General features: G+C 52.1%; 6 protein-coding genes across 6 annotated transcripts; 3 read left to right on the plus strand and 3 right to left on the minus strand.

Annotated features, from left to right (window-relative positions):
- Nucleotides 1–224: 224 nt before the first annotated feature.
- PHYSODRAFT_565369 (hypothetical protein) lies at nucleotides 225–2,375 on the minus strand (the record flags this gene model as incomplete). The annotated part of the gene is made up of 8 exons (XM_009538685.1): nucleotides 2,149–2,375; nucleotides 1,807–2,061; nucleotides 1,616–1,726; nucleotides 1,209–1,551; nucleotides 930–1,133; nucleotides 644–858; nucleotides 490–566; nucleotides 225–414 (listed from the first exon to the last, which is right to left on the minus strand). Exons 1-8 carry the CDS (start codon nucleotides 2,332–2,334, stop codon nucleotides 225–227), a joined length of 1,581 nt encoding a protein of 526 aa, XP_009536980.1. The 5' UTR covers nucleotides 2,335–2,375.
- An 88-nt stretch (nucleotides 2,376–2,463) lies between these two features.
- On the plus strand, nucleotides 2,464–3,510 carry PHYSODRAFT_528425 (hypothetical protein; the record flags this gene model as incomplete). The annotated part of the gene is made up of 1 exon (XM_009538686.1): nucleotides 2,464–3,510. The coding sequence occupies one exon, from the start codon at nucleotides 2,464–2,466 to the stop codon at nucleotides 3,508–3,510; it is 1,047 nt and encodes a 348-aa protein (XP_009536981.1).
- A 273-nt stretch (nucleotides 3,511–3,783) lies between these two features.
- PHYSODRAFT_306597 (hypothetical protein) lies at nucleotides 3,784–6,584 on the minus strand (the record flags this gene model as incomplete). Its single annotated transcript, XM_009538687.1, has 6 exons — nucleotides 3,784–3,870; nucleotides 3,926–4,070; nucleotides 4,097–4,802; nucleotides 4,859–5,306; nucleotides 5,362–6,263; nucleotides 6,293–6,584. 6 exons carry the CDS (start codon nucleotides 6,582–6,584, stop codon nucleotides 3,784–3,786), a joined length of 2,580 nt encoding a protein of 859 aa, XP_009536982.1.
- Nucleotides 6,585–7,996: 1,412 nt separating this feature from the next.
- On the plus strand, nucleotides 7,997–8,636 carry PHYSODRAFT_306598 (hypothetical protein; the record flags this gene model as incomplete). Its single annotated transcript, XM_009538688.1, has 3 exons — nucleotides 7,997–8,018; nucleotides 8,088–8,325; nucleotides 8,372–8,636. The coding sequence occupies 3 exons, from the start codon at nucleotides 7,997–7,999 to the stop codon at nucleotides 8,634–8,636; spliced, it is 525 nt and encodes a 174-aa protein (XP_009536983.1).
- A 368-nt stretch (nucleotides 8,637–9,004) lies between these two features.
- On the minus strand, nucleotides 9,005–10,799 carry PHYSODRAFT_306599 (hypothetical protein; the record flags this gene model as incomplete). Its single annotated transcript, XM_009538689.1, has 4 exons — nucleotides 9,005–9,056; nucleotides 9,119–9,992; nucleotides 10,018–10,447; nucleotides 10,509–10,799. 4 exons carry the CDS (start codon nucleotides 10,797–10,799, stop codon nucleotides 9,005–9,007), a joined length of 1,647 nt encoding a protein of 548 aa, XP_009536984.1.
- A 226-nt stretch (nucleotides 10,800–11,025) lies between these two features.
- On the plus strand, nucleotides 11,026–11,448 carry PHYSODRAFT_306600 (hypothetical protein; the record flags this gene model as incomplete). Its single annotated transcript, XM_009538690.1, has 1 exon — nucleotides 11,026–11,448. The coding sequence occupies one exon, from the start codon at nucleotides 11,026–11,028 to the stop codon at nucleotides 11,446–11,448; it is 423 nt and encodes a 140-aa protein (XP_009536985.1).
- Between the last annotated feature and the right edge of the window lie 1,911 nt (nucleotides 11,449–13,359).

Genomic DNA, 13,359 nt, shown 5'->3' on the forward strand with positions numbered 1-13,359 from the left:
TGTCGGGGCGCGTGGAGAGCCGAACGAGCCGAGGGAGTCGAGCGGGCGGAGTGCGAGTGCGAGTGCGAGTGCGGTCTTCCGTCCCTGCTCGCCGTTTTCCTTCTGGTTTCTGCTGGGTGTGGGGGAGGAAATCTTACAGAAAGGGCGACGCTGATTGGCCAGCTACAGACGCTTTTCAACCAATGGAGAGAAAAGATACGTTCTTGAAGTGCCTTAAAGTACGTCTACTGCAGGAAGTGCTTGTATGCCTGGTTGCCCGTCTCCTCCTCGCAGCGGAAGCCCACCTGCGCCAGGAACGCGTCGAACGCGGCATTGTCCTTGTGCGGCACCTGGAAGCCTACCAGCACGCGGCCGATGTCCGCGCCGTGGTTGCGGTAGTGGAACAGACTCACGTTCCACTGACGAGCAGATTGACTGAAGTAAGACCAAGTCAACGGTTAGAACTTTGCCCCTCTACTCAATCAATCAATAGCAGACTCGTTTCCGTACCTGAGCGTGCCGAGGAAGTCCTTGAGTGCACCAGGACGCTCCGGGAACTCCAAGCGGAACAGACGCTCGTTCGTGACCTAAACTCAGACAAATGTTGGTGTGTAAGTACGCGGGATATCCTGATGCAGCTGCATTGAAGAGCTCGGTGACGTACGTGCTCGGGGCGTCCGCCGGTGAGGTGGCGAAGGTGCGACTTGGCCAGCTCGTTGGATGCCAGATCGATCGCGTGCATGTTGCCGCGGTTGTTGATGGCGTTGACGACGCCGAGGAACTCGTCCTCTGTCTTGGTCTGGATGCTCATGCAGATGCGCGCCTCGTTGTCGGCCTCGGAGTCCATGCGGTAAGTGAACTCCGTCACGTTGTGGGGGACTGTGCGGTGGAACACATCAAGTCAGCTTAATTCGAGAAATAATTCCGTGCTCGCATTCGTCTCAACGTACAGATGACGTCGTAGAGCTCCTGGAAGCTGCCGATCTTCTCGGGGATCTTCACGGCCATGAAGCGCTCGCGGTCGTCCGAACGCTCCGAGACGAAGCGCAACCGGTCAAAGTCCATGTTGGCGGCAGCCAGCACAGCCACGTACTTCTCATCCTGCGCGTTCTTCACACGAGCGTACTTCTTGACACCAGCCACACTGATGGCACCTGCTCGGCAATAATTTACCCAAAACGGATCAGCAACGTATCGAAACAATTTGCAGTACAGTAGTGCATACGTACCGGTGGGCTCCATGAGCGAGCGCGTGTCGCCAAACACGTCCTTGATGGCAGAGCAGATCTCGTCGGTCGACACAGTAACCACCTCGTCCACCAAATCCTTGCATAGCCGGAAGTTCTCAGTGCCGATCGTCTGAATGCCCACCTCCTCCGTAAATCGGTTCACACTCGGGATGGTCACGGGCGAACCTTTCTTAAGGGACTCACCCAGCAGGTTGGCGCCTTCGGCCTCCACACCAATAATTTTAACGTCAGGAGCCACCTCCTTCACATAAGCGGCAAGACCAGCGATCAAGCCACCGCCACCCACAGGCGCGAAAATCGCCGCCGGGCGATCTCCAGCCGTCTACGCAAAACACAATCCAATAAACTGAGCGCCACATTCTGAACCAAGATCTTTTTATCCTTACCTCCTTCAGGATTTCCATAGCGATCGTGCCATTGCCAGCGATCACATGCGGGTCGTCGAACGGGTGCACGAGCGATCGGCCCTCAGTCTGCGCGACCCGGAAAGCTTCTTTCTGCAATGATACACATCAGTCACACACCGTAAGAACTTGCACCGATGCTGTATAACATCTCTAACGCCTTGACATCGCACCAGCGACGCCTCAAAGTCCGCGCCGTGCTCCACGATCGTGATCTTGCTCTTGGTCGAGTGGGAAATGTTCTGCGCCGTGCCGACGGGGGCGATAACAATGGCGTCCACGTCCAGCTTGGCGGCAGCGTAGGCGACGCCCTCCAAGTGGTTGCCAGCCGCACAAGCAACGATACCCTTCTCGCGCTGGGCCTGCGTCAGGTTGGCGATCTTGTTGTACGCTCCACGCAGGTTGAACGAGAAGGTCGGTTGCATGTCCTGCATTCATCGCCAAAGCGCAACAAAAAGGTCAGTACATGCATAGGGAGCCGAGCCGAGTCTAATGCAATGCAGACAGTAGCGCACCTCGCGCTTGAGGAAGAGGCGGCAGTTGCCCGGCAGCCACTTGGAGAGTCCCGGCGCGAGCTGCAGCGGCGTCTGGGCGGCCACATCGTACACGCGGCTCTCGAGCACCTCGCGCAGGTAGTCGTGCGAGCCCGGGCGCACCCAGGACGGCTTGGCGGACAGCGAGGAGAGGCCGCGGCGGAGCATGGCAATTGCAATCTGGGGCTGCAGGACGCAGGGCGGGAGGCGCGGTCTCTGATGTATGAGAGCCAAGAGTCAATCGCGCACATAAAAATATGGTGTGGCGCACACCATGAACATGATTCACTGTCAATAATGACGACTGGCGATGGAGGTCCGACGTACACGGCGGCGCAGGTGGACAACTGCGCGTTCGCCGCCTGGTACCCGCAGCTGAAGCGCGTGTCCATCAAGGGCGAGGTGGTGCCGCTGCCGGCCGCGTTCGTGTCTCTGCTGCTCTCGGACGGCGTGACGCTGCCGTCCGCTCCAGTGGCGTCGGGGATCGAAGATGAAGACGGAGACGACGACGAAGAAGACGCGGCCAGCGCTCTTACGGACGAGCAATTGAGCATCATCTCGACAGTTAGAGAGCAGGTGGAGCGGGTGCTGGAGGACTTCAGCGGCAAGCTCTTCCCCAAGACCAACTGGAGCGCGCCCCGCGACGCCGCGTGGATGCTCGGCTCGCTCAAGTGCACGAGCTTCGAGGACGTGTTCCTGCTGCTGCAGGCCTCGGACTTCGTGGTGCACGACCTCACGCAGCCATACATTGGCTGCAGCGGTGAGAAGGCCGAGAGCGCGCCGAGTGAGAGCTATTTGGTGCTCAAGAAGTGGTGCAACTTCCTGGACTCGATGCTGTTCCGGTGCTTCGTGGTCGGCCATCGACTCGTGGCGGTGTCGCAGCGCAACTGCGACGAGTTCTACGAGTTCCTCCCGGACCAGCAGGACGAGCTGTGCGAGCTGCTGTACGAGTTCTACAAGACCAACTTCAAGAAGGACGACGGGGGAGAGTTCGTGTTCCCCGACCCCAACTACAGCTTCGACGTGTACGTGGACAAGCGGCGGCGCGTGTATCTGCTTGACATCAACGTGTTCGGCGCTGTCACGGACACGCTACTCTTCTCGTGGGAGGAGCTGCTGGAACTGCAGAAGGACGGCTTGGCGACGCCTCAGGACGCAGAAGACGAAGGCCACATGATCGACTTCCGGGTCGTCGAGTCCAAGAAGGGCATCCGGGCCAATCCGTTGAGCGGTTACCGTGCGCCGACGGATCTCGTTGACCACCTTGCTGGCGGCGCCGGATTCGACGCCTTTATCGAGCAAGTCAAGCGCGACAACGCCGCCGGTGGAGACGACAGACAGTGACAGTAGCGACGAGGGGAACTAGAGGGAGGTCGGTAAGTGCAGCACTTGTCTAAGGCAGTTCATTTTTGTATAAAATATAGAAACCTTCCGTGCTTTCTTGCTTACCGTCTCGATCCGGACGACAAAATATTGGATCCGTTGGTGGCCTCTTCATCTTCTCTTCGTATCTTCTTCTTCCTCTTCTATACGTTTTCTTCTTGGCTCATTGTTATTTGAGACTTTGAAGCACGTAGAACACGCATTCGGCGTCAAAAGTTGCATTTTTCAACTAGCTCACCAATCGATACTAGCGATATGCAGCACCGTACTATCCATTTCCTCTCGCACTACTCCACTTTTTGCATGACGGTTGAGCTTGACCTGCAGAAACACCTACAACACGATGCTGTTTCTACCTAACACATGCTCCACCAACCGGGCGGTTGTGCGTGGGATCATACTCGACGCTTACAACCTTGACGTCCACCAGGCAGGGTTCAAACGGCAAAACGGTACTTGGAGAGCTGGATCGTGTCACTCGTTCTGGTGGGCCAGCGACCGCCAAATGTTTTCTCTGAAGTCTGTATCATCCGTCGGGAAGTTAAACCTCGTCAGATTACACTCTGGAACAACGAAGCACATCTCAATTTTTCTAAACGGCATCAGCTCCTTCTCCGCTGCGAGCTTGTTCAGTACTTCCACAAAGGCATAGCAATGCAGGTTCGAAGGTGTTTGAGCCCGAGTCACTTGGACAAGCAGGACAAGCTTGCTCTTGTCGACGAAAACGGCGTCGTAGCCCGCCTCATTCCACTTCAGTGGTGCCAGCCACGTTTGGTCTTGGTACTGCCCCTTGTAGTTCAGTTGGCCTAGGTGGCATGCAGGATTGAAATAATTGACTGTGGACAATTCCCATTGCTCAGGCTCCGCGTCTGGCAACTGCCACCTCACACCATTGTGGGTCAACTCAGAAAACAACCAAGCTTTAAACATGTAGCCATCCACAGAAGGAACTACCCCATTGAGCTTGGCGAACGACTTCAATAGATCAGGACCCAATCGAATAGCAAGCGCACCCATAACGTATCGGCTCACTAGCTGAGATTCGTCGCGTCCTGTTCTGCTGTACATAGCCACCAAACGATTGATTGTACCAGTTGCTGCATTACCAGTCAGAACCTTCGAGCACATCTCGATATCTGTCACTGCACTGATTGCTACTTGTAGATACCGCGTAGCATCGAGTAGTTCATAGTCAAACATCACCCTCGCACTTCTCCGGCCACGAAATACTTTTCTTGTACTCTTCTTTTTCGCTGGTCGATTTTTCGTTCAGGCATCTTGGGATCTTCAAGGTATGGTGGCAGCGCACTCTCAATACTTTCGAAAAAAGTGTCATGGGAGACTGCCTTTTCATAGTCTTCCAGCGTCCAGGAATACAGCTTAAACAGTGAGTGGCTCCACATCGGTCGCGCATCTGGGTCCGTAAGTCTCTGCTCTGATGTATCCATAGGCTCTAACTGGTCTGTGCTAGCCTGACGTTCTGGAAATACCACCGGGATTTTACGGCAATCAGGCAGTTGGTAGCCCTTGCCAACTTTTGCCATGGAGGTAACACTTACCAGCCGACGCCGGGCTTTGTCGTTGTCCTGCCACTCGATGCATATTTCTAGAGCGCGATCCATCACATCATCGTTGGAGACATACCCGTCCAAAAAAACGATAGTTCCTCCGATTTCTTCTTCAAAGTTGGTTTTGTCGACGGCAGGTCTGCTTCCTCTAGCGATAGACGCCGCGTCTAGCATTTGTGGCAGATACGACTCCATCATCCGATAGCCAAGCGACAGGTTCGCTTAATCCCTTTTTCTTCCGTACCTTGCAACCACACGCAGTCGAGCCGCCAAATTTTCGGGAACTGTGAATCCAAAGTACATCCCACTCCGATGGATCGAGCGAGCAAGCATAAGCGAGCGCTGCACATGATTTCCCTGTGCCCGGTGGACCATGGATCCATAAGTGAGAGTAGGTCCGGATGCAGCACCTCTCGATTTCGTTCCACTCATTCACCAGTTCTTGCCGGCGATACAGAACCATTGCTTTCTTGTCTTCACCGATGCCAGCACCACCGAAACATTCCGGTGGCATTACAATCAGCTCCTCGGTGTCAGGAATCGACAGGTGAAAGCGAGACTCAGCTGTAGACCAGTCGACAGTAGGTGGTGACGAATTTGTTAGTTTCACCCGTTTCTTTGGGCGCGGGACTTCCACGATGACGGGGTTGACAGCATGTCTTCCAAAACCAGCCAAACTGTCCCGCGAGCCGAGAAGAGTTCGCTTCTCTTGGTTGGACACGGTCTCAGTCCCGTAGACTCGAAGGTTGTCGGCAATGACATTTTCAGGAAGAACGGAGCCCACTTTGGCGAACACGGCATTCCTTAGACCTCGAGGATTGTTCTCATCAGCTAGGAGAACCCAATTCACGTCTGTTTGTGGAAATGTGTCGCCAGTATCTGCGTCCACCAACTTATACCATACTCGTGGAACTTCCACAATGAGGGCATTGGCTGCACTGTTTCCCAGGCCAGACAAACTGTCGCGCGAACCAAGAGGAGTTGCGTTTCGTTGTTGATACACGGCATCGTTCGCGAAGACGCGAAGGCTCTCGGCTTCCAGATTATCACGGAGAGCCCGAGGTAATATGGCAAAGACGGCCTTCCTTAGATCTTGAGCATTGTTCTCGTCAGCGAGGGGAACCCAATCGACATCGGTGTCTGGAACTGTACCGCCAGTCATCATCAACTTATACCAGACTCGTGGAACTTCCACAATGAGGGCATTGGCAGATTGCAGCCAAGATCTCCAATCGCGTCTTCTACTTGAAGTGGCCCCTGTTGTGGATCCTCATACGCCTTCTGGTCCCCGTACACCTTGAGACAATATATGCTGACCCCATTGAGGTTCGCGTCGTTGTACATCGACGGGCTCCCTAGCACGCTAAGAAAAGTGGCCACTAAGGCACCTGCTTGTAAGTCGAGCCAGCCTGTTGGGCCAAGCTGCTCGCCGCTTCGATCCACTAACTTGAACCGCACCACCACCATATCTTCTTCACCTCTTCCGCCGCAATTTCTAAAGTGTATCCACAGAAAACGTCTGTGTTAAGTACGAATACTCGTATTTAGCGGAAGATAACTTTTTATTTAACTAGCGGAGCATCTCGACCCCCAAAACTATGCTGACAACAGAGTTTTGGACGGTCCCTACTTGAGGAATTTGAGCACAAAGCCGCTTGCAAATTCTAGCGCTTTATTTCCCCTTTCACGCTCCCCGATTTGCTGGCTATTTTGCAAACAACATAAGAACCATTCATACGTTGTTATTAACGGTAGACTGATACACCTGACCTGTGGTTCGAATGCCAGAACACTTGTATTTTACTTAGTCTGCACGCGTAGGTAGATAACCTCATGCACGTTGAGCGCAATAAGGAAACATATATAATGAACGATAACTAGCTCAAAATAATGTAGTTGAGCCCGATATCGTACCATCACACATGCATGTAGGGTATCAAAGCAGAGCTGTGACGCCCGAGATCGACCCAACAGAACTGTAATTGAGTGGGCTAACGCATTTGCTTAGTCGAACATCTTTTCATGAGCAACGCAATGAATGAGTGAATTAACGCAGACTAGAAAGGAGCAAATAATCGGCGCCTTTAGCGTGCAGGAAGGACTTGGAGCTGTCTGATTTCTTTAAAGCGAAGTAGCAGGCGAGCTCGAACGGGCCAAAAGAGAGCCATTGTTGCTACCAAGAAGCACCGACACGGACTCCGGCTCGTACACCCCAGCTCATCGTCCAGCTCGTCATCCGCGCATAGCCTTCAATGTAATTTAGAGAAGTTGCTGCTCGACAGTACCCGGTCCTCAGCATGCAAAGCTGCTTGCTACTTGGCGTAGCGTTGGCGCTTCCTTGAGGCTCTGCTTGTTGATGCTTGGACTCTCTGTTGTGCGCTGGTCAAGCGATCCCGAAGGGCCGCAGACTTCTTACCAACGGCCGCAGAGCGACCCTTCTTACGACAGCATAAGGTTTGAAAGGCAAATAGGCTTATTAAGGGTCCTAATCGGGTCCAAATAAGGGTAAAATGTCACGTTTAAGTCTATTTCTGATGTCCTCCATACTAACGGTCGAATTTGCTGTTTCATAACTTCGACCCTCTGGTTTTATGGCATCTAAAGATAGTGACGTCGGTTCAGCTCAGAGAAATCCGTGCCGATACCACCTTCCGATAAGCATCCAAATGTTGTTTAACCGAGGTATTTTTTCATTTTTTGGTCCCGTGTGAGCGATTCTAAATTGTGACCCTAACCCATTCGCAGAATTAATGTAAAAAGTAAAGCGGAGTGTATATAAGAGACGTAAAAACTCCATAAAACGGAGTCTCATGATTATAGGGGACTTCGTCCCCAAATATTTAAAAATATCTTTAAAATAATAAGAGAAGAGGTTCATCATGTGCGCCGTCCGCGACAGTCGTTACCCTATTTGAACTAGGTTTTTAAACATATTCGTGCCTGCATGCTTTGCCGCTCTGATCATCGAAGGTGAAGACGACGGTGAAGTGGATGCTCAAGATGTGGTGCAACTTCCTGGACTCGATGCTGTTCCGGTGCTTCGTGGTCGGCCATCGACTCGTGGCGGTGTCACAGCGCAACTGTGTGACGAGTCCCTCCCGGATCAGCAGGACGAGCTGAGCGAGCTGCTGTACGAGTTCTACAAGACCAACTTCAAGATAGACGACGGAGAGTTCGTGTTCCCCGACCCCGACTACAGCTTCGATGTGTACGTGGACATCTGTTGGGCATCAGTGACACTGACACTGATTCAGTGTGTTTGGCGCCGTCACGGACACGCTGATCTTCTTGTGGGAGGATCTGCTGGAGTTGAAGACGGACAGTCCAGCGATCCCTCAAGACGCAGAAGACGAAGACCACGCGATCGACTTCAGGGTCGCCGAGTCGAAGAAGGGCATCCGAGCCAATCCGTTGGGCGGGTATCGCGCACCGACGGATCTTGTCGACCACCTCGCTGGTGGCGTCGGCTTCGACGCCTTCATTGAGCAGGTCAAGCGCGACAGGAGGAGACGACAGTGACAGTAGCGACGACGAGGAGAACTAGAGGGAGGTCGGTAAGTGAATCTTTATTCGTTGTTTAGCGTAACTCAACGAGACTTCCTCTCACGCATGAACTCAGCTAGAGCTATGAATAGCGGAAACACCTCAAAAGAAGGCGATTCTACCCAACACGTGTTCCGGGCACCGGGCGTCTGTCCGTGAGATCGTGCTCAACAACAAGGACTTGGATTTTCGACGTACACTTTTTAAACGGCAGACCCGTACTTGAAGAGCGCGTTGCTCGTTCTGGTGCACCAGCAACCTCCAAGATGTTTTTCCTAAAGTCGGTATCATCCGTCGGGATGCGAAACTTTGTCAGCTTGGACTTTGGGATACCGAAGGACATCTCAACCACTTGAAACGGATCCAACCCCTCCACATCTGCCAGCTTGTTCAACACTTGAACGAAGGAGTAGTGATGGAAGCTTGGGTGGCGATCTGCCCGCGTCACTTGAACAAACCGTACTAGCTTGCCCGGAATATCGACAAAAACAGCGTCATAGCCAGCCTGGTTCCACTTCAGTGGCGCCATCCACGTCTGCTCTCGGTAAGTCTCCGGCCTATCTTTCAGATAGTCACCAATTGGAAGTCCTGGATCAAAATAAATGACGTCAGATCGGGCCCATGGTGTAGGTTCCGCCGCGCCTAAGATGTACCACGATACTCCATTGAAAGACAGCTCCGAAAAAAAACACGCATCAAAGATGTATCCATCCACAGACGGATTGACTGCATTCAGTTTCGCCAAAGATTTCAGTAGATCCGGGCCCAGCCGCATAGCCAGCGCACGCGTAACGTATTTGCTCACCAGCTGAGACTCGTCGGGGCGGTGTGCTCTGGGATAAATAGCAATTAAGCGATTGATCGTATTGGATGCTGCACTACCGCCCAGCATCTTGGAACATGCTTCGACATTCTCCACTGCTTCGATGGCCTCATCAAGATATTTCACTGCGTTGACTGAATCAAAGTCAAACATCACCCTCGCGCTTCCTCCGGCCACAAAATACTTATCTTCTACTCTTTTGAACCGTTGGTCCAATTCTGGTTTTTTGGGGTCTTCAGTGTATGGTGGCAGCATCTTCTCAACACTTTGAAAAAAATCTTCCTCTGCGATCGCAATTTTGTAGTCCTCCAGCGTCCAGGAGTGCAGCTTGAATAACTGTTGGTATACCGACTGAGTATCGTGAATCACAAGATCCCCCTCAGATGTATCCATCGGCTCCACCCCAGATGCACGTTTTCCCTCCAGATCCGGAAGTTCATCACACTCCGACCTTCGGTAATCCTTGCCGATTTTTGCCATTGAGGTAACGCATACCAATCGACGCCGACCTGTCGAGTCGCTGCCACGCGTTACATTTTCGTAGAGCGCGCTCCATCACGTCCGAGCTCGTGACATATCCGTCCAAAAACACGATGGTTTTTGGAAAGATAGAGCTGGTTCCTCCAATGGCTGTGCTGGTGGGGTTTCTGGGTGTAGACAATCTCAGCAACTCGGGCAGATACAACTCGACATCATCGTAATCAATAACACAGGTTCGCTTGGTCCCTCCTTTCCGGGTGGAACCTTGTAGCCACACGCAGTTTAGGAACTGACCCGGTCGTGAGTGGTGAATCCATAGCACGTCCCACTCGGAAGAATCAAGCGAGCAAGCGTAAGCGAGCGCTGCGCACGATTTGCCCGTTCCGGGAGGGCCATAGATCCATAACACCGCAAAGTGATTGATCGAGAATTTCATGATATTGTTCCATTCATCCACGAGTTGTTGTCGACGAAATAGGACCAGCTTTTCATTGCGGCCGTATTCTCATCAGCTAGGTATCTGCATCAAGCAGCTCGTACCATACTCGTGGAACTTCAACAATAAGAGCATCTGCAATGCTTTCCCCAAGCTCTTCAATTGGGCCGTCTAATCCAAGCGGCGTTTCCTGTGGATCATCATAAGCCCCTCGGTCCTTGTACACCTTGAGAAAGAAAACGCTGACCTCAACGAGGTTCGCGTTCCTGTACAGCAGCATTCCCCCCAGTGCCCTCAGAAAATCAACCACTCTGGCACCAGATCGCAAATCGAGGCAGGCTACCGAGACGAGCTGCGATCCATTCCGATCCACCACCAAGAACCACCACGCTCGCTCCATTCCGTCACTTTGCAGCTTTTGAGCGATTAAGTACGAAAATTTAATACTCGTACTTAGTGCACGCAGATACTTTGGGGCGTCTGTGGAAACTGATGTGAAGGTCTCTTGAAAAAGCCATTAAAATAAAATAAGTAAAAGTGAGTGCATCAATAAGGGGGGGACCTCGTCCCCAAAAATTGTGGTATCAAAGACCCTGGTGAAGTTAGACACTGAGAAACTGATTGTAATGCCACCGGAATGTTTCGGTGGTACTGGCATCGGTGAAGACAAGAAACAATTGGTTCTATATCGTCGGCAAGAACTGGTGAATGAGTGGAACGAAATCGAGAGGTGCTGCATCCGGACCTACTCTCACTTATGGATCCATGGTCCACCGGGCACAGGGAAATCATGTGCAGCGCTCGCTTATGCTTGCTCGCTCGATCGATCGGAGTGGGATGTACTTTGGATTCACAGTTCCGGGCGTAGAGATCGGTGGCTTAACTGGTTGCAAGGTACAGAAGAAAAAGGGACTAAGCGAACCTGTCGCTTTGGCCATCGGATGACGGACTCGTATCTGCCACAAGTGCTTGACGCGGCCTCTATCGCTAGAGAAACCAGACCAGCCGTCAACAAACCAACTTTGAAGAAGAAATCGGAGGAACTATAGTTTTCTTGGACGGGTATGTCTCCAACAGCAAGGATTGGATGGATCGCGCTCAAGAAATATGCGTCGAGTGGCAGAATAACGACAAAGCCCGGCGTCGGCTGGTAAGTGTTACCTCAATGGCAAAATTCGGTAAGAACTACCGACTGTCAGATTGCCATAAAATCCCGGCGGTATTTCTAAAACTTCTGGCTAACGCAGACCAGGCCGACCCTATGGATGCATCAGAGCAAAGACTTACGAACCAAGAAGCGCGACCGATGTGGAACCACTCGCTGTTTAAGCTGTATTCCTGGACGCTGGAAGACTATGAGGAGGCAGTCTCCCATGACACTTTTTTCAAAAGTATTGAGAGTGCGCTGCCACCATACCTTGAAGATCCCAAGAAGTCGGAACCGGAAATCGACCAGCGAAAGAGAAGAGTACGAGAAAAGAATTTTTGTGGCCGGAGGAAACGTGAGGGTGGTGTTTGACTTTGAACTACCCGATGCTTTTGATCTACCCGATGCTACGCGGTATCTACAAGATGCAATCAGTGCAGTGGCAGATATCGTGATGTGTTCGAAGATTCTGAGTGGTAATGCAGCAACTGGTACAGTCGATCGTTTGGTGGCTGTGTACAGCAGAGCAGGACACGAGGAATCATAGCTAGTGAGCAGATACGCTACGGGTGCGCTTGCTGTTCGATTGGGCCTGAACCTATTGAAGTCGTTCGCCAAGCTCAATGGGGTAGTTCCTTCTGTGGATGGCTACATGAAACAATTGGCGGGAACCCGGGTTCCTGCAAATGATACCGACCAAATCGCGAATTATTTATTTAATTTTTGGCCTCCATATTGGTACCCTCGGGGCAAGTTAAACCCTCATATCTAAGTGCTGTCGATGAAGGACTACCCTCAAAATATGCCACAGGTACTGAATAGACCCAAATATCATACCTTACCATGTCCAAGTTTATCTTTCATGAGCAGGAGGATAGCGATGAGACCGGGAAGCACTGTACCGCTACACCAGGCAAGCGACTGGATTTTCGTGGAGAGACACAGGACGAGGGCGAAGGTAAATTAACCTTCCGTTCCCCTACTGAGCTTCAGCTGCGTTCTATGTAGGTCATAGACCAACACTTCAATGCATTTGCTCATACATGTGTACCGGTAGTTTTGGGGGAACCGGGGCCCCGATGGGTACCCGGGTTCCCGCCAATTGTTTCACATGTTTAAAGCTTGGTTGTTTTCTGAGTTGACCCACAATGGTGTGAGGTGGCAGTTGCCAGACGCGGAGCCTGAGCAATGGGAATTGTCCACAGTCAATTATTTCAATCCTGCACAATACCAAGACCAAACGTGGCTGGCACCACTGAAGTGGAATGGAGGCGGGCTACGACGCCGTTTTCGTCGACAAGAGCAAGCTTGTCCTGCTTGTCCAAGTGACTCGGGCTCAAACACCTTCGAACCTGCATTGCTATGCCTTTGTGGAAGTACTGAACAAGCTCGCAGCGGAGAAGAAGCTGATGCCGTTTAAAATAATTGAGATGTGCTTCGTTGTTCCAGAGTGTAATCTGACGAGGTTTAACTTCCCGACGGATGATACAGACTTCAGAGAAAACATTTTGGCGGTCGCTGGTCCACCAGAACGAGTGACACGATCCAGCTCTCCAAGTACAGTTTTGCCGTTTGAACCCTGTCTGGTGGATATCAAAGCCGTAGGTGTCGAGTATGATCCACCTGGTTGATGGAACGCGTGTAGGGTAAAAACAGCATCGTGTTGTCACGTCAAGCTCTACGTTCATGGGAGAGGTGGAGTATGCGAGAGGAAATGGATACTACCGGTGGTACATGTTAGTATCAATTGTTGAGCTCAGCGTAACATGCAAGTTTTGACGCCGAACGCGTGTAGTATGTATTGCGAAGTATC

Source organism: Phytophthora sojae (assembly GCF_000149755.1).
Source record: "Phytophthora sojae unplaced genomic scaffold PHYSOscaffold_12, whole genome shotgun sequence".
Lineage (NCBI taxonomy): Eukaryota > Oomycota > Peronosporomycetes > Peronosporales > Peronosporaceae > Phytophthora > Phytophthora sojae.